Source organism: Mauremys mutica, chromosome 3, assembly GCF_020497125.1.
Source record: "Mauremys mutica isolate MM-2020 ecotype Southern chromosome 3, ASM2049712v1, whole genome shotgun sequence".
Lineage (NCBI taxonomy): Eukaryota > Metazoa > Chordata > Testudines > Geoemydidae > Mauremys > Mauremys mutica.
This window is the reverse complement of record NC_059074.1, coordinates 176,990,075-177,010,590: the sequence shown is the minus strand read 5'-3', so window position 1 is coordinate 177,010,590 and position 20,516 is coordinate 176,990,075. Positions and strand designations below refer to the sequence as shown.

The 20,516-nt window shown below is 47.2% G+C and overlaps 1 protein-coding gene across 3 annotated transcripts in view; it reads left to right on the top strand.

Moving 5' to 3' along the window:
- Positions 1 to 457: 457 nt before the first annotated feature.
- STPG4 (sperm-tail PG-rich repeat containing 4) overlaps positions 458 to 20,516 on the top strand; it is a 34,713-nt gene continuing 14,654 nt past the window's right edge. The window contains exons 1-6 of one of the 3 annotated variants that reach the window (XM_045011097.1): positions 458 to 862; positions 8,466 to 8,537; positions 12,714 to 12,974; positions 14,452 to 14,516; positions 15,256 to 15,310; positions 16,624 to 16,644. In XM_045011097.1, the coding sequence (XP_044867032.1) occupies positions 794 to 862; positions 8,466 to 8,537; positions 12,714 to 12,974; positions 14,452 to 14,516; positions 15,256 to 15,310; positions 16,624 to 16,644 (543 nt within the window). In that variant the 5' untranslated portion in view covers positions 458 to 793. The remainder of the gene's footprint in view (positions 863 to 8,465; positions 8,538 to 12,713; positions 12,975 to 14,451; positions 14,517 to 15,255; positions 15,311 to 16,623; positions 16,645 to 20,516) is intronic. The other 2 variants (XM_045011099.1, XM_045011098.1) reach the window with 2 other exon arrangements.

Sequence of the window (20,516 nt, the reverse complement as noted above, 5' to 3'; positions counted from 1 at the left end):
TACTACGGTGAGTAACCGTCTTTTCCCCATTCCTGGCGAATGGGAGCTGCAGGGGCCAGTGCCTGGAGGCATGGGCAACACATGGACCCCTGTGCCCCGTGGCCCGGAGGCAGCAGGGATGTGGCGCCACAGGCCAGATCCAGCCCATGGGCTGTAGTTTGCCCACCCCTGCTCTAACAGGACCATGAAAGAGAACTAGCTATATGCAGTGCTGCCTGAAAAGATGCATTGCTTAGAAAGTAAGCTAGCAGAAATCAGTGAGCTGGAAACAGGCAACTAGACTGAGGATTCAAGATATAGAAAAGGTGAGCAAGCAGTATATACTGTACAGGGTGTCATGAATAGATGGCAATGGAATAAACTAAAAAGCTAAAACTGCATTTCATAGAAGTATAATGACACTCTTGTTAGGTGTGTTTGATGTGCATTACATCACAATGGCCCCTTTCAACAGAAATTGAATATCAACTGACTACTTAGCTTCCAGAGGAGGAGGGGTGGCAGCTTGGTTGTTTGTCTATTCACTAGCCTGCATTGTCCTTCCAGGGATTTGTTGACAGCTATCTCCTTCAATATAACTGTATGGGGGAGATCATCCCACAGAAGGCCTGAGTGAGAGTTGATGACAAGATCACAAATAATCAGTCAAAGCACAGAACAGTGATCTCCTAGCAACAGGGCTGCTAGTAGGGCAGGGAGCAGCCCAGCAAGGCTACCTCAGGCTCCTGCTGCTCCCCCTTCAGGATAGTAGCCCTTACTATGGAAGCAGGAAGGATATAGGCACTGAGGGAAGATGTTGGGTGGACGCTCCCCCCAAACCAGGATTAACATTGAGGAGGAAACTGAGAGTCTACTGGAAAAGGTACTTTGCTGTTACACCCCTTTTTTTTCTGAGGGATATAATACTGACTGGGGAATAGCAGGTGAACCTGTGTGAACTGACTTGGGCTGTGGCTACACTTAGCACTTCAAAGCGCTGCCGCGGTAGCGCTTTGAAGCGCTAAGTGTAGTCAAAGCGCCAGCGCTGGGAGAGAGCTCTCCCAGCGCTGTCCGTACTCCACCTCCCTGTGGGGAATAACAGACAGCGCTGGGAGCCGCGCTCCCAGCGTTGGGGCTTTGACCACACTGGCGCTTTGCAGCGCCGCAATTTGCAGCGCTGGAGAGGGTGTGTTTTCACACCCTGCTGCAGCGCTGCAAATTTGTAAGTGTAGCCAAGCCCTTGGAGTGCTAAGCCTGGGGCCAGCTAGTGAGCCAGGAAGGGCCTGCTAATGTGCCTGGGATAGAGTGAGTAACACTCCCTGGGAGTGACAGCTGTTGAGTGGAGGGAGTAACATCCTCTGGGGCTGGAGCAGTTGGTGAGTCGAAAGGGACAGGGGTAATAGATGACAGTGGGGTGGCCTCTTTTAAAGAGGTTGATAGGGAAATCCATTGAGTGTTTTAAAGTGGCCTAGGAAGTTTTAGTACTTTGCGCTGGGGGATAAGGGCAGTTTCTTCTTCGAGTGATTGCTCATATGCATTCCAGTTAGGTGTGCGCGTGCCGCAGGCACGCTCGTCGGAAGATTTTTACCCTAGCAACACTCGGTGGGTCGGCTGGGCGCCCCCTGGAGTGGCACCGCTATAGCGCCAGATATATACCCCTGCCGACCCATCCGCTCCTCAGTTCCTTCTTACCACCCATGACGGTCGTTGGAACAGTGGAGTGCGGCATCGCTGTCCTCCACAACCCTAGCTTCTCGCTCTTGTTTCTACCTTGTTGTGTATATAGTTCAACTTTAGTATAGTTAGAGTTAGTTTACTAGTTTAGTTGTAGTTAGTGTATAGTTCACTGGGGAATTGGGGGACTAGCCCCCTTTTTCCCCTGACGCGGTGCGGGCTCATGCCCAAGGCACCGGGGTTTAAGCCGTGCTCGGCCTGCCAGAAGCCGATGCTGGTTGGAGACCCTCACGAATCTTGCCTGAGGTGCTTAGGAGAGTCTCACCTTCCTGATAAGTGCCACATTTGCAAGTCGTTCAAGCCAAGAACAAAAAAGGAGCCGGACTTTCGCTTAAAGCAGCTCCTAATGGAGTCGGCACTTAGCCCTACGGCGCCGGCACCGACTGCACAGCAGTCTGCATCGGTGAGGAGCGTGCCTTCGGCACCAGCTCACTCCGGCACCGACAACAGCCGGCACCGGTTCCCCAGCACCGTTCCCTCTCCCCCGTCGGGGAAACGCAAGGCGGCATCGACTTCGTCCTCCAAAAAGGACCATATGTCCAGGCCCGTACGCCGAACTCCGGCACCGCCACTCCAAGCTCCTCCTAGCGCAGCACCGTCGACTCCGGCACCGCAAGGGCCGTCGAGTCCGGTACCACTCTGCTCCCCGGTTCACACCGCGGCTCTCCCATCAACTCCTGAGACTTTTTTGATGGCAGGAAAGCTGATTGCACTGACAGAGCCAACACAGCCTCAACCCCCGGCACCGCCGGTGCGGGTTGTCAAGTCAGTTGGCAAGCCGACCATAATGAGGCCTCCTTCCCCTGACCACCAGGAGAAACGTCACTCCAGGTCTCGATCTCGGAGACGTTCCCGCTCACGCCGCTCTCGATCCCGGCACCGCTCGCAGTCCCGGTACAGCTCTCCATCGCGGAGATGCTCACGATCCCGGTCGCCGGACAGACGTTATCGGCACCGGTCCGGCTCTCGGTACCGCTCTCGGTACCGCTCATCCCGCAGCCGTTCTCACCATAGAGACTCGAGATCCCGGTCGACCTCCCGGCACCAGCACGGTAGATGGTCCCGATCTCACTCCCGGCATCGACAGGACCGGTACCGTTCACCGGTACCGTCCCGGGACCGAACGGCTGGATCGGCGGCACCGTCACACAGCTTCTCGGCACCACCATGGTCTTCGAGACAACCATCCATCTCCTCCCACGCCGGCAGTGCTGCTTACCAGCAGACCGAGCAAGGCCAGGACCAAGGCCCTCCTCAATGGGCTTTCTGGACCCCGTGGGCATACCACAAGGCGCAAGGTGCCCCATTCGCGGCTCAACGCTCGGGGCCCTCCGACCATCGAGCTCCAGAAGCCACGATTAGCAGGCCTCCTCCAACGGACACGGAAGAGGCACCACTGGCATCCGTGGAACCAGAAGCTCCTCTTGCTGCAGACGCTCCTCCGCCGCTCACTGATCCACCACAGGACCCTCTGGTACCGGGCCTCTCTTCCTCCTCCTCACCTGATGAGTCAGTTGCAGGAACATCCTCCTCGGGTCCTCCTCCTATGCGCATCAGGACTTATTGAGGAGGGTAGCTCAAAATATGAACCTGCCGGTTGAGGAGGTAGCAGAAGTAGAGGACCCAGTGGTGGACATATTGACGGCGGATGCCCCCCTCCGAGTGGCCCTGCCGTTTATACGTACCATTCAAAACAATGCAGATACCATATGGCAATCCCCGGCCTCCATCCCACCGACTGCTCGGGGAGTGGAAAGAAAATACATGGTCCCGTCAAAGGGCTCACCCTGCTCCCTGCTCGCTGGTAGTCCAATCCGTCAACGAGCGTGAACGACATGGCCAGCAGGCGCCGGCTCTTAAGGCGAAGGAGGCGAGGCGCATGGACCTTCTAGGCCGTAAGATCTACTCGGCTGGCGGCCTTCAACTTAGGGTGGCCAACCAGCAGGCCCTTCTAAGCCGCTACAGCTTTAATACATGGGTGTCTGTAGGCAAGTTCACCGAGCTTCTGCCACAAGACTCCCGTCCAGAGTTCACGGCCCTTTTGGAAGAGGGTAAAAAAGTGGCCAGAACTGCCCTCCAGGCCTCCTTGGACTCAGCGGACTCGGCGGCCAGAACCCTGGCCTCTGGTATAACAATGAGGCACATATCATGGCTCCAAGCCTTGACTCTCCTACCTGAATTACAACAAACAATTCAGGATCTGCCCTTCGATGGTCAGGGTCTCTTTTCGGAGAAAACCGACCCAAGGCTGCAGAGCCTCAAGGACAACCGCATTATGATGCGCTCGTTGGGCATGCACATCCCGGTGACCCAACGTAGGTCCTTCCGGCCCCAGCCGTACCGCCCCTACAATCAGCCCAGGCCGTGACCAGGCGTCGTGGCAGGGTGAATCGGCGGAGACAGTCGAGCAACCAGGGGAACCAAACCCAACTGCCCCCGAAACCAGCTTCGGGGTCGAAGCAGAACTTTTGATGGGATGCCCAAGGACGGCCCACCAGTTTCCCTACTGGATCCTTCCCCATCTTTTTCCAACCCTCTCTCCCATTTCCTCCCTGCTTGGTCCCAGATAACATCCGACAGCTGGGTCCTCCGCACGGTGGGAGCGGGATACCACCTCCAGTTTTTCTCCCCCTCCCTCCTACCCACCCTACCTGTCCCTCTTCAGGGACCCCTCTCACGAGCAATTCCTCTTGCAAGAGGTCGAGACTCTCTTGAGTTTGGGTGCCATAGAGGAGGTGCCAGAAGGCATGAGAGGCAGGGGGGTTTATTCCCGCTATTTCCTAATCCCCAAGGCAAAGGGGGGTCTACGACCAATCCTAGACCTGCGAGAGCTCAACAGATTTATGGTAAAGCACAAGTTCTGCATGGTAACCTTGGGGACCATTATCCGTTCCCTGGATCCGGGAGACTGGTATGCCGCCCTCGACATGAAGGACGCGTACTTCCATATTGCCATTTGCCCGCCTCATCGACGCTACCTTCGCTTTGTCGTCAACCACCAGCACTACCAGTTCACGGTGCTCCCCTTCGGCCTCTCTACGGCGCCGAGGGTCTTCACCAAGTGCATGGCTGTGGTCGCTGCAGCCCTCCGCCGTCGTCGGATACACGTCTACCTGTACCTCGACGACTGGCTGGTTCGCGGGACTTCCCAACAGCAGGTGTCTCAGCACATGAGCGTGGTCACAGACCTCTTCTGCAGGCTAGGCCTTATGGTCAACGCCGAAAAGTCTACATTGACTCCAACGCAGAGGATAGAGTTCATCGGGGCAGTTCTGGATTCCAATCTGGCCAGAGCCTGCCTCCCTCTTCCCCGGTTCTTCGCCATGGCTTCGATCATTCGAAGCTTCCAGTCCTTCCCGACAACGTCGGTGCGCACCTGCCTCAGCCTACTAGGTCACATGGCCTCATGCACTTTCGTGACCCCGTACGCAAAGCTCAGGCTTCGAAGTTTCCAAACGTGGCTCGCGTCCATATACCGCCCGCACAGGGACAATATAGACACGGTGGTCATGATTCCTGGCTCAGTCCTCAACTCCCTCAACTGGTGGTTAGACCTAGCGGTGGTATGCGTGGGAGTCCCGTTCCACCCTCCCCAACCCTCCGTAGCGCTGACCACAGATGCCTCGTCCTTGGGGTGGGGTGCCCACCTCGGCAACTTACACACTCAGGGCCTCTGGTCACCCCACGAGCTGGCCTTACATATCAACGTCAGGGCGCTGAGGGCAGTCCGCCTGGCGTGCCAGACGTTCCGAGTCCATCTACAAGGCCGCTGTGTATCCGTCTTCACGGACAACACGACAACAATGTTCTACATAAACAAGCAGGGCGGGGCGCGTTCCTCCCTGCTTTGCCAAGAAGCCATCCAACTGTGGGACTTCTGCATAGCCCACTCTATACATTTAGTAGCGTCCTTTCTCCCGGGAGTACAGAACACCCTGGCAGATCGCCTCAGCAGGTCATTCCTGCCTCACGAATGGTCGATCCGTCCCGATGTCATCCACACAATTTTGCAGAAGTGGGGCTTTCCCCAAGTAGACCTCTTTGCCTCCAAAGAGAACAGGAAATGCCACAGGTTCTGTTCCTACCAGGGACACTCCCCGGGCTCCCTTTCAGACGCTTTTCTCCTCCCGTGGACGAGACACCTGCTGTATGCCTTTCCACCATTTCCCCTCATCCACAGAGTGTTGCTCAAGCTCCGGAGGGACAGAGCCAACCTTATTCTCATTGCTCCGGCATGGCCGAGACAGCATTGGTACACCCTGCTGTTCGACCTATCAACGGCGGAACCAATTCCCCTGCCACTATGGCCGGATCTCAAACGCAGGACTTCGGCAGGCTTCACCACCCGGACCTGCAGTCCCTTCACCTCACGGCTTGGCTCCTGCGTGGTTGATTCAGGTGGAGTGGAGTTGTTCTGCTGCAGTACAGCATGTACTTCTGGGCAGCAGGAAACCTTCCACTAGATCGACTTACCTCGCCAAGTGGAAGCGTTTCGCCCACTGGTGCAATCAGAACGGATTCGATCCTCACCTGGTGTCTATTTCAAAGATATTAGACTACCTTTGGTCCCTCAAGGAGCAGGGCCTAGCGGTCTCCTCCTTGAAGGTACATCTGGCAGCCATTTTGGCCTTCCGGCCCAGCAAGGCTGGCCGTTCTATTTTTTCTAATCAGATGGTTTCCCGGTTCCTTAAGGGGCTAGAACGGTTGTTCCCACAGATCTGGCACCCGGCCCCTACGTGGGACTTAAACCTGGTCTTAGCCAAGCTTATGGGGCCCCCTTTCGAGCCTATGGCCACGTGTTCCCTTTTATATCTTTCCTGGAAGACGGCCTTCCTCGTCGCTATCACTTCGGCGAGGCGAGTCTCAGAACTTCACGCTCTGATGGCTGACCCACCTTATACGGTCTTCCACAAAGACAAGGTGCACCTTCGGCCACACCCCTCCTTCCTCCCCAAGGTGGTGTCTGCTTTTCATGTAAACCAGGACATCTTCCTCCCTGTTTTCTTCCCAAAACCGCACTCATTGCGCCAGGAACAGCAGCTTCATACTTTGGACGTCTGTAGGGCTCTAGCTTTTTATATAGAGCGGAGGAAACCCTTTCGGCGTTCGCCTCAGCTCTTTGTGGCAGTAGCGGACCGCATGAAGGGCATGCCAGTCTCTTCCCAGTGGATCTCGTCTTGGGTGACATCCTGTATCAAGACATGCTACGAGCTTGCTCAAGTTCAGGCTAGCCATCTTACTGCTCACTCTACAAGGGCACAGGCCTCTTCTGCCGCCTTCCTGGCCCATGTCCCCATCCAGGAAATCTGTCGGGCGGCTACCTGGTCTTCAGTTCACACCTTTGCTTCCCACTATGCATTAGTACATCAATCCAGAGGCGATGCAGCCTTCGGCTCAGCAGTCTTACATTCTGCCATGTCTCACGCCGACCCCACCGCCTAGGTAAGGCTTGGGAATCACCTAACTGGAATGCATATGAGCAATCACTCGAAGAAGAAAAGACGGTTACTCACCGTTGTAACTGTTCTTCGAAATGTGTTGCTCATATCCATTCCAGACCCGCCCTCCTTTCCCACTGTCGGAGTAGCTGGCAAGAAGGAACTGAGGAGTGGATGGGTCGGCAGGGGTATATATCTGGCGCTATAGCGGCGCCACTCCAGGGGGCGCCCAGCCGACCCACCGAGTGTTGCTAGGGTAAAAATCTTCCGACGAGCGTGCACGCGGCGCGCGCACACCTAACTGGAATGGATATGAGCAACACATCTCGAAGAACAACAGTTACAATGGTGAGTAACCGTCTTTTCTACACCTACTCATTTGACATGGTGGATTAATTGCACTTCTCTCTGCAGTTCAGACTCCCTAGGTAGAGTGACCATTTGGCTTCTAAGAGGTTTTTCTCCCTGACGAGCCTTGCATTGTTCTGTTCTGTCTTCTGCCTTGGCTCTAGGCATATGCCTTCAGCTCCTTGTGGAGCAGTCAACCAGCGTGCCAGACTTGGCAGTGCCCAAATTCCTTGAGTAGCAGGAATTAGACTAATTCATTATTAACGAACACATCTGGATTTTCTTAACATAATCAGTATAATACCTCCAAATAATAGCTTTCAGAAAACCCAGGAATTTTTCAGTAAAAATAAAAAATGAAGGGCCTTGTCTATAGTACAGGCTTATAACATAACTATAATGTGATTTTCAGACAAAAGGTCAGCCAATGCTCACAGCACTGTTACATGTTGTTTGACTAACATGGTTTCAACTGTAGTATGGACAAGGAGATTGCCCCTCCTCTACAGTTTTATTATCCGTGGGTTGACCGTCATCTCATCTCTGCCACTGGGAAAGTTAAATAACTTACCAAAGAGATTCTGCTAGAAATGCTCATTTATACTCACAGATGTTGCACCCATTTTAAAATTCTCTTCCCATCGTGAGTTCTTGTGTCTTAGTAGACACTTATATGATCTGAATTAGAATGAAAACTAACTGGAAAGTTCATACAACGATTCAGTAATACAAAAAGTTTCAATTAAAAATAACATTTAGTTTAACAAAGAACTACTCTAAAAGAAATCTTTAAACATAGGCTAATTCTGTGTCAAGTGATGAAGTTGTGTGTTTGGGATTACAGTTTAAATAGACTGTATATCTCAAAATATAATTATAAGCTATAAACTGTCATATATATATAGCCTAAAGGAACAATTGTAGAAATATGTGGATGCTGTGCAATAAACTTCTGTTTCTTAATAGGCCTTGGAGAAGGAAAAAGAAAGAGAAACACCTTTGGGACACAGAGATACATGGTGGAGTCTTTTACTTAGAGTATGCATATTTTAGCTCATATTTTTTCAGCACTTTTTCTCATTGTTCTTAGCATTGTCACTTATGCAAAATTCTAATTGTTATGGGAACAATAGCCATTATGTACCCGCTGTTTTAAGTCCCAATCCTGAAAGCAGTTGTGCATATGAGTAATGTTACACACAGGAATAGTCCCCCTGACTTCACTAAAGTTGCTCACTGCATGTATTTGCAATACTGGACCTTAGTCGCCATGAATATGTTAGAATAAATGGATCTTGAATAACTCTCACTAAACATACTCTGGGAAAAACATGGGAAAAACAAATGTTCAGAGAGAAAACTCCATGAGGTGAAAATAATCCATCTTTCTAATTTTCCTGAAGTGCTACTTTATTTAAAGTCAAAGGGCCTGCTCCTCCGCTAGTGTACATCAGCATAGTTCTTTTGAAATCATGAAACTCTGCAGATTTGTACCAGCTGAGCAGGGGTGCTGGGGTGCGGGAGCATCCCCTGGCTTGAAGTGGTTTCCATCATATACAGGATTTACAGTTTTGTTCAATGGCTTTCAGCACCCTCACTATAAAAATTGCTCCAGTGCCACTGCAGCTGAGAATCTGGCCCAGAGTTTGACTAATTAAAGAATCCTGACTGTGTTTGATAAAACCTGAACAAGTAACTCTTCACTAACATTCAGTCTTAAAAGAAAATGGTAAGGCAAGGATGTTCAAAAAAGCCTATAGGAACTAGTTCTCGTAGGCCTCTTTGACGAGCCCAGCCTAAAGCTCAAATAATAGGATGTAACTCTGAAAGACTGCTCAGACAGGTGCATCGTATCCAGTACAAATCTGTTCAGGCTGAGATGGAGGGTTAGGAGGGCATGTGTGCGGAGGAGGTAAGGGGTGTTGCATGAAAAAGTGACTGTTTTATTGATCTGATAAAATATAATCTATGATTCTATGAACAGGCCCAGTGCCCCTTCCAGCATCAGTCCCTCAGGCCTGGTCTACACTACGCGTTTAAACTGGTTTTAGGAGCATTAAGATACCATAAAGGAGGGATTGACTCGGGGAGTCATTCTCATTTTTGTCTTTTGCGCCCCCGGCTGACCTCAGCCAGGGGCACCTATGACAGCAGCAGATGGTACAGCACAGAAGGACTGGTAACCGTCATCTCATTGCCAATTTACAATGGCATGGTAGATGGTACAGAACGGCTGATAACCATCTCTGCTATCATGCAAAAGCAAATGAATGCTGCTGTGTAGCACTGCTGAATCGCCTCTGTCAGCGGCATCTAGTACACATACGGTGACAGTGACAAAAGGCAAAACAGGCTCCGTGGTTGCCATGCTAATGGTGTCTGCCAGGGCAATCCAGGGAAAAAGGGCGCGAAATGATTCTCTGCCGTTGCTTTCCCAGAGGAAGGAGTGACTGATGACATTTACCCAGAACCACCCGCGACAATGATTTTTGCCCCATCAGGCACTGGGATCTCAACCCAGAATTCCAAGGGGCGGGGGAGACTGCGGGAGTTATGGGATAGCTACGGAATAGCTACCCACAGTGCAACGCTCCAGATATTGACGCTAGCCTCGGACCGTGGACGCACACTGCCGAATTAATGTGCTTAGTGTGGCCGCGTGCACTCGATTTTATACAATCTGTTTTACTAAACTGGTTTATGTAAAATCGGAATAATCCCATAGTGTAGACGTACCCAAAGTAACTGATCACAGCACCTTCTGCCCTTTGGGTCCTGGTTGCTTATGATCATGTGCTGTGAAAGCTCGTTGTGGCCATGGAGACAGGCTGGACCCTGGATCTGGTCCCCAGCCCTGAATCAGACTCTTAGCCTGCTATCTCCTTGCAGCAGCAGCACATGAGCTGACTGACAGCACAGGCAGCCCCTTCTTGAAAGGCATTCCCCTCCTCCAGTTTCAGGAGAGCATGAAGTAGTGGTGGGATTTCCTACCTGCTCCCTAGCCTCTGGGGCAGAGGGCTGGTCCTTTCACATTGTTGATATGTGAAGTGGGGGCTCCATACTAGATTGCAAATCGCCCACCCCCCCCAATATAATACAAGAAGTACAATAAACTAAACTTAATATTAAAACAAAAGTAGACACAAAAGGAGGAGCCATTCAAGCTCCTCTCCGCCCCCGCCCCCCACTACATCCACATGCTCTAACAATCATCAGGCACTGGGTGAATGGCCAGCCCAGAAAGGGTGGGTTAATCCTTCTCTATCATTCATTTCTATTTCTAGGCTGAGTTTAAACCTTCAGTGACTGTAAACATGTTCATTTTTTCCTTCAAAAAAAAAAAAAAAAGCACTGGAACTTTTTTCAAGAGGTCACTGCTTGACTTTGAACCTTTGAATGACACCACCTGCATCCAGAGTGGTGGAGGAATGGCAGAGCCTTTTGCTGGAAATTCATTAATTCAGATAGAGCTGGGAAATTATAATCTAGACATTCACAGGGGGCCTGATCTAAAGCCCTTTCAAGTCAATGGGAATCTTTCCGCTGAGTTCAATGGGCTTTGAATGGACTGTGCGTAGAACTAAAGTTTCTTAATGGATTAAAAATGTATGACTTGCATTCAGGGGGGTGCACGGTGGGGCCTCAGCCAGCCCCCATGGGGGGCAGGGAGGGAGCACCACCCAGCCCGCTCTGCTCCTGCCACAGCTCTGCTCTGCCCCAGTCGCAGCTCCACCTCCACCCCAGCTCAGCTCCAACTGCAGCTCTGCACCATGCCCAGCCCAGACCTGGCCCCAGTCGCAGCTACACTCCACCCCCTGCTCCGCTGTAACCAGCTCCTGCCCTAGCTGCAGCTCTGCTCTGCTCTGCCCCAGCCCTGGCCCCAGTCGCAGCTCCACCTCCACCCTCTGCTCTGCTCCGCTCCAACCAGCTCTGGCCCCAGTCACAGCTACACTCCCTGCTCTGCCCCAGCCCAGCTCTGGCCCCAGTCGCAGCTCCACCTCCACCCTCTGCTCCGCTCCAACCAGCTCTGGCCCCAGTCACAGCTGCACTCCCTGCTCTGTCCCAGCCCAGCTCTGGCCCCAGCCGCAGCTCTGCTCCACCCCCTGCTCCATCCCCAGCCAAGCTCTGTTAATTTTTTTGTAGCGTGAACTATGCTTAAAGATGATTCTTGTTCTAAAGGGTCTAGTATACTTTATTTGCCCATGATAGGTAAGGTCTAAAATGACCTTGCTTTTTAAAGGCCCAATCCACACTACAAAAACAACTGATTTTGGAGCTGCCAGCTGGGGAGAAGCCTTCATAAACACAACCCCTTTAAAATGTCTTTCTTGGCTGACCCCCAGCAAGAAACAACCTATTTTCCCATGTTAGCACTTCAGAAAATACAGAGAATATGTTGAGAAAGAAGCAGATTTGGGTCATCTGGGTAAATCCAAAATCCTCATCTTTCAGCCGCATCTGAGCGAGAAGAAACCTCTTGCAGTCTGGAATAGTCTCTGTGGCTGTGGAGTGCAGAATACTCAGAAAGCCTCTGTAGGCCAGCAGCCACGGGGTAATTTGCAGCTGAAGAGAGCCCTAAGCAAATCAGCAGTTTCCACTGAGAAACGCATCTGACTCCTTTACATTTTATAGCAGGACTGACAGCGAAATGTTTTGTAGCCAATATTTTTTATATTATTTTTTGTATCTTTTTTTTCCTCCTGCTCTTCTGTACCTAACACAAATGGGATGTTTTCACTGGTAAAAAGCAAGGATGAAAACAGCCGTCCAAATGGTGTGTTCCAGTTCAGTTATGGTTTGGTCCCTTGAAGTGAGGAAGCAGTCACTATCTTGCCAGTCATGTTGAAATGTAGAAATTCATTGTAACAGCAATTTAAGTTGGAGGCTTGATTGCAGCTCTTGGGCATAAGTCTTTCTGAGCAAGAGAAAGATGCTTCTTGTGGGTAGCTTACATGTTGGAACATCATGCTGATAGTCAAATGGCTGTTTTAATTATTTTCTTTAGAAAAAGAAATATTTGTTATTTACCATTTCACAGATGAAATGACTAGGATCCAATAACTTCTGAAATGTGAGCGTTTGACAGGCTTTGGATGACTGGATTTAGTTAAAACAAAGACAAATGCCAGTTGGAAATAACATTTCAAATACACTTTTAGTAGAAATGCAGAACTGCACAAGAATCTCAGCCTAAATAATGTTTGTTTTTACTAGCCAACACCTACGCCAGGTACTTATGTAGTACGGGATTTTATTGAAGAAGCCCAGCTCAACCCAGTGAAAGCGACATATAACTTTAAAGGAGAAGGCAGGAAGAGACCTTCCATCTTCCAACCAACAGCTGATCTCACGCTACCAGATGTTTATACATACATTCCTCCTAGCTTTGTAGATTTGGCAGGAAAAAAGCCAGCTACATATTCATTTAAAAGCGCACCAAGGAAAAGTCCCAGCACCTTATGTTTTAAAGATAAGGTAAAAACAAAAGAGTGGTCAGAGCTATCTCTTAGGGGGAACCTAAGGTCACCGCTCCCAGCTTGCAAATATTAAATACAATGTGCCCTGTCTAGAACTTTAAAATGTATTATTTTATATGTTTTTGGTGTCATATTTTAAAAATGTACCTTTGATCCCAGACTAGACAAGCCATGAGTGCTATTGTCACAGGCTAGGCTTTTTCAGGCCTACCCGCTGGCCCTCCCAGAGTACAAAGAGTCCCCAGATAAACAGTCACTGAGTGAGAAGAAACCTCTTGCAGTCTGGAATAGGTGCAGTCTGGAATAAGAGCTGCTTTCTCTGTGACTAACCTTCCCCTTTCCCCTCCGGCTCCCGCATTTTGCTCAGTAAAGCAGCTGAACCTGGCTGATTGATGGGCTCCAGCCACCTTGATCTTTTCAGCCTGTTCCTGTCAGATACCTTAATCCTGCAACAAATATAGGAAAGGGTTAGACTGTTTAGATGGCTCCAAGCCCCACTCAAGATTCCAGTGAGTGATATTGCTGTCACTGGGACTTGGGTCTCTCCTTTCCATGTCAACTAGCTCTGTACCTAGGGCAGAAAGTAGCTCAAGAGGGGCTTCTGTGCCTAGCTAGATGTGGAAGAGATACAATTCCCCTGTAAGACCCTTTAGATGGTCCTCAGAAGGTCCTGGCCACCACTTGCTCATGTATTGCTCATGCCACCTGCAACCTCCAGGTTTAGTAATGTCAGCAGAACTGTCACGAGTGAAGAAGGAACAGGGTTCATGTTCCTACAATGGCTTATAATACAAACAAAGCATTACCTAGTGGATGAGAACACTGAGTGTAGGCTCTCTTTCTTTCTCTTCCCCCTGATGCCTGCAATAGCCATGGGAAAGGCCTTTATCCTCTCACCAATTGGCACAACATAGTAGTTTCAGTGGAGTGGGTAGAGAGAGTAAGTTATATATGAACTTTGAGTCTTTCAGCTGGGGGCACCAATATAATGGGTTTGCTTGGACTAGCCCTGTGGAGGTTTTGCAGCTATGCACACATGTATTCACGAAAGCATCTGTTCCCTCCACATCTGAAAATTTAACCACATAATTTAAATCTAGTTTTTCAGCATCCTACTCTAAAAATGTTTATGTTTAAGTGGGTATAAACATTCTTCTGCTCTTCAGAGGTGTGTTGCAAGGCTTAATCAATCAGTGCTTGGAATGAGGTTTTAGCTCCTTAGATGAAAGGTGCTATATGCCATTGGCTTCATTGGGAGCTATAGCTGAGTAGGATCAGACCCTTAAAACATAGCAATACAAAATGATCGGCCTGGTACATGAGCCAAATTCCACCCTCAGATACATGCATATCTTTCCTGTTGATTTAAATGAGAGTTGTGTCTGTGACTGCAGATGTTAGAGAAGAAATCAGTAATATGAAGTCAAACCTTGATTACCTGTCACTGTCCTGTCCATACTACCCATTCCTTCCAGGATATTGACACTGCACCAGGCCAGTATGATCTTTTCCCTGTTCCAGTGCCCACATTTGCATCCAAGTAAGTAAATCAATGTTCTTATCTTCTCATTTTCTTAGACTGTTTTATTTTCATGTATTTTTACCTGAATTTCAGCGCTACTGTGCATCTACAACTCCCATTTATGTCTTTTCCAAAGCCTATTGAAATCTCCCATTAACTTCAATGAATCAGCCCCATAGTCAGTGTCCTGACTCCCATCTTTGTTATAGGGCCTTGATTTGACAAAGCATTTAAACACATGATTAAGCCCATGCAATAAGCATGTACTTAAACACATGTTTCAGTTCCATAGACTTCAGGATCTGAAGCATGTGCTTCAAGTTAAGCATGAGTTTATGTGCTTTGCTGGATTGAGGCCATAATACTGATTCCACTGAGAGTTGTTTGTACTCAGTGCCTCTGAAAAACAGTCCTTTTACATCTGCAGGTGCCTAAACATGAATTAAGATACCCAGGTCATTTGAGTTTGTAAATTGGGCTCTTTATAGATAGTAGTAGTAGTGAATTATAATTAATAAAAGTGGTTTAGCGATCTTTCTCTATATACCCAGGGAAATATATGGTTACCTCTCTTAGTTTCACAAGATATTTCACCAGTACAGAATGATTTCTGTTATATTGCCTATTGAGATTTAGGAGAACAACAGATACATTTTCTTATACTGAAATAGAAGCAGGTGGAAACTGTTGGTAAAACTGTAAGTAGCAGTAAGTGTGTGTCTCAAATGACCTTAACTGCTTCTTTTTCAAAACTCAGGCAGTTTATGTTTCGTTCTGCAGTTCAAAGATTCCCAACAACTTACTTCACTCCTGTAAGTACTATGTAGACAAATATTAACTGATGATAAAAAGTGGGGGGGGTTAATGGGGAAAAACACATCTTATAGTTCCTTTTTATATTTAAGGGATGGTCTTTACTGCTTTGTAGAACAGTATATTTAGTATTCTGAGTATGCTAAGGCCCTGATCTTGAAACAGTTACGCTCATGAGTAATTATGAACATGAGCAGATTTTTTTTTTTTTACTACAAGACTATTCACATGAGAAAAGTGACACATGTTCTTAAGTGTTTGCAGGACCAGGGCCAAAATGACTTTTGAAAATTATTAAATACCTCAGCTTTGCTTTGGCAATTATTCAGTCTCAAAAGCCATGTATGGTGAGTATACTATAAAACAACAGAGATTGTTGCTATTCAACATATCACTGGGAAAAAAAATACATGAAAGAGAAAATACTGTAAGGGCTTGAAAGCTTTGGACTGCCTCTTTGCCAGGTATGTTCTGGGGATGTGGTAAGATGAGTAACTGATTCAAGATAAGTCAAAGTATGAATATTTCTTCAAGTGAAAAGCTTGTAAAGAAAGGGAATGAGGGGTTGGACTTGCACCATGCCAGTGTGAGAGGAGAATGATTAGCTAAAATTCCTCCCCTGCATTATACTGTAATAAAGCTTAAAATGCTTCCACCATCTGCAACATTTAGACCTGATTCCAATCTCGCCAGTTGTGTATCTCCAATACTTCCGTTGCATTACTCCTGATTTATACTGTACTTGGGGAGACAGGAATCAGGCCCATGATAATTCCACTACCTCATTATTTCACTTAAAATGTGCCATATGTTGTTTATTAAATTGTCAACTACTCTAACCATACATGGAATAAAAGTACTAATGTGCAATTCTGACATCATTCTGTATTAGCAGGGGATCACACCCATGAATTCTGGGCCTGACCCAGCAAACCCTCCATATGCAGAACTCCAGTAAAGAACAAGGTGGCTTGATGCTCTTTTACTGGTGATTATCCAAAGCTCTGGACCTCAGCTGCCATTGTGTATTAAACAAGCTTTGTACACTCATACATTACAGTATTTCTCTCACACACAGTATTTTTTAAAAGATGTTTTGGTTTTGTTCGTGTTTTCTTCCCTCCAGGAATACTCTGGGCATTTTTCTATTGCCCAGTTTATGCCCTGACCCTGCAGACACTTACACGTGATTAATTTTAAGCTTGTGAATCATCCCACTGATGTCAAGGGGACGACTCATGAGTGTAAAGTTAAGCATTTTGCAGGAGTGGAACCTTAGTGATAACTGCTCTTCTTGATGAATTCCTTTCAGAGCCTCGAATACAGCTTCCAGGTGAGTGAGAGGGGATTCTTCACTAAGACACAAGACCGTGGGCTCAGTATACTACTCAGTGCCCAACCATGTCCTTTGCTATCCCAAGAGTAAGGGACTAAACTTGAGCATTGAAGTTTCATATTTTATTACTAAATGCTTACTCAGTGCTCTTATTAATTTTGTTACAGCTGATAATTACAAGACATCCCATAGTTCCGGTGATACCATTGTCCATTCAAGCTTCCTTTTGTGCATTTGTTACAAAGCCACTAAACCTGGTGTTGTAATAATGGGATGCCTATTCTCGATTCTCTGTTATTAAGTGAACACAGAGTCGTCATCTGTCCTATTTTTTACATAAAGGTGATTCATAGAGTAGAATGTACTGTACTACAAAAGAAAGGGAAGAGAGTAGTTCTATAGGACATGGTTGGAGACAGAGATGACGGCTCACTGCTATGATTCATGCATGTATTACACAGGCAGCCCAAAAATGGGCCTTACACACAATTAGCCACAAAAATCTGGAATCTATAAAAAGAGACCCATCAGTCTAACAGCGAGAAATTCAGATGTGCAGCTTGAGACAAGGGAAGGTAATAACTCACAGTGGGATGAGTTGTCAAAACTCATTGAACACCTGCTCATGATAACTTCCTTAACAGGCAGTTCTAACAGAGAATGTTCACTCAAACTGAAAACAGATGCAGGTAATTTAAAAACTGATACAATATCACAAGAGATAATTTAGACAACATGTATTACAGGCTTGATTGTGGTCCAGCTGCTCCTCACAAGACCACATGCATGAGGGGGAGGGAGTAAGGAGTCATTTCTCCACCACCTTGTATGATTCATGTAAGGATGGCAGAACTACAGCCTCGGTGGTCTGGGAAGTGCACTGCCATGTATTCCCCTGAGATCCCCTTGGCAGAAAAGGGGGGAGAGTAGGCAGATCCATGACAGATTACTCTTCCCTAAGTACAATGGAGGAGGGAAAAATACTCTGCGCATAGCATTCAGTTTATGTAATTTGAAACATGGAAGGTGGTGTATGAAGGGGTGTTTGATAGAATCATAGAAGATTAGAGTTGGAAGACACCTCAGGAAGTCATCTATTCCAACCCCTTCTGATGCTGAGTGTTGCCTGGTTCATTCCAAAGGCAAAATATTTGCTTTTTGGAAGTTTTTTTTGAGTCCCACGGATTCATCATCTCAGGCCATGGTGTTTTTTGCAGTATCTAACATGAGGTGAGCTTCATCAGAGGCAAGGAACTCACCCCCGACCCGTCTCATCAGTTATTAACATATGGCTCCTGGGAGCCTGAGAGATACATTCGGAAATTACTTTGATAAAATATACATATATTATCAAGGAGATCCTCTGGAAATGCAATTTATTTTAGCTGACTCGCTGCTTAAGAGCCAGTATCAGCAGTGATAATACTTCTGTACTCTTTGCCTTTCACCCTTCAGGAATGCATGCTTAAATCATAGAATCATAGAATCATAGAATCTCAGGGTTGGAAGGGACCTCAGGAGGTCATCTAGTCCAACCCCCTGCTCAAAGCAGGACCAAACCCAACTAAATCATCCCAGCCAGGGCTTTGTCAAGCCTGACCTTAAAAACCTCTAAGGAAGGAGATTCCACTACCTCCCTAGGTAACCCATTCCAGTTCTTCACCACCCTACTATTGAAAAAGTTTTTCCTAATATCCAGCCTAAACCTCCCCCTCTGCAACTTGAGACCATTACTCCTTGTTCTGTCATCTTCTACCACTGAGAACAGTCTAGATCCATCCTCTTTGGAACCCCCTTTCAGGTAGTTGAAAGCAGCTATCAAATCCCCCCTCATTCTTCTCTTCTGCAGACTAAACAATCCCAGTTCCCTCAGCCTCTCCTCATAAGTCATGTGCTCCAGCCCCCTAATCATTTTTGTTGCCCTCCGCTGGACACTCTCCAATTTATCCACATCCTTCTTGTAGTGTGGGGCCCAAAACTGGACACAGTACTCCAAATGAGGCCTCACCAGTGCTGAGTAGAGGGGAATGATCACATCCCTCGATCTGCTGGAAATGCCCCTACTTATACAAATCTGTCAGTCTTGCTGTGTTTTTCTCAGTAGATGCACTCTTTTACTTTGGGATTAAATATAATTATCTATAGAAGATGAGAATGTACAGATGTCAGCAATTTCAGATTCCTAATGGGGACTAGAAGAGGATTTTGACTCATGAAACAATCTATTTGTGTCACTCATCAATCTGTTCTAGAAGGAACATCATCCCTGAAAAAATAAAAACCCCAGCAAACTGAGCAACTGTACGTGAAATGCTGAGCAACTGTACGTGAAAGTACAGCAAAGGATTGATTGTGTTTAGTGTAAATTATCAAGAGATATTCTTCCCCTGTTAAATAGATGTTAACCTTTTATTTGAAAATCCTCTAGGATCTCATTAACTTCTCCATGCCAGGTGGCCCTTTGTGATAAAAGAGCCATTCTTTGTAAACAGCATCTCCTTAAATGAGTTATTGATACAGCTGCCATACAGTATTTTGCAACAAATGAGCTTTAACATCCTTTAAAATTCTGCCTCCAGCTTCAGAATTGCAGTCAAAACCTGTGTGCTTTGCTGATAGATTAGATCTGTTTGGCTACTGCTCGGGAGATGGTTTTGTCAGTCTTCCTGTTTATTTTATCAGGTGGTTTTTCTGTGTCAGAAATGTTCTCATTTAACCTCAGACTAACACAGTTGGAGCAATAATATTAATCTCAATAAGGTTTTTAATCATATGCCCTATGTAATCTCATAAGCAATTGCTGCCCTTATTAATCTTACCCTAGCATAACATACCGTAGTGCACTAGTAATACTGCAGTGTTGTTATTTATGATGCCAGGTTTTCAATTTCATAAATACATATCGGCATTTTGTGAAAGGCTTAAAATGTAGTTATGGTCAGGAAAAGGATTTTGTAAAAAACATGTGTCAGTATTCCTTCCATATTAACTCTTAATTATAAACCTAGCAGTATATGCAGAATGAAGTCCTGCTTTCCGGTTGGTTGATTTAACTGTTAGGAAAAAAGCAGCAGTAACAGTCCCACATTCATAGCTATGTGCAGTTCAGTTTCTCAGCATATAAAATAGTAATTGGTTTTTATTTGGTATTCCAGATTTTATATATTAATGTTTTTAATGGTAATGACTCTAGTAGTTAATTGCTGGCTGGATTAAAGGTTGTGACTTTCACCTTGGGTCCTCAGCTCCTCCAGATAGTCAGTACTTGCCAGAAGATGACTTTTCCCATCAAATATTATTACTTAATCAATAACTCTTGAGTCACATTTCCTCATCTTACAAAACAGGAGCCTGATCCTTTATTAAACACTGCTTACAATAAAGGCACTAACAAAACTTCCATTTACTTCAGTGGATTGGGCCTCAACAGGTTTTTTCCAACTGCCAGCACTATAGACCTAACCTGGTGTCTGAAACTAGCCTATGGTCCCAGTACAGCAGTGCAGTCAGTGGAGATCCCTAGGCAGATTCTTCATGTCTCCATCACTCCAGCAGCCCCCAAATGAGATCCCTTGCACTTAGTAGTCTCTTCCCTTCCAGTTAGTCCAAAAACAGTTACCTAACTTATGAGACCTTTTTCCTGAGCACTGCAGTCCATTTCAGTGCCTGTTTCCTTGGTGTTCTGGCACTTCAGTGCCTGCTCCAGCCTTTCTGCCCATCAGCACTTGCCCCAGCCTCTTCAGTGCTTGTCTCAATACGCTTCGCCGCCTTAGCATATGCACATGGCTCTCTTCCCTCAGCACCTCAGATGGCTCTTTTCCCAGTACAGAAATGCTTTGTGTTTAGCAGGCCACTTGGCACTTCACTCG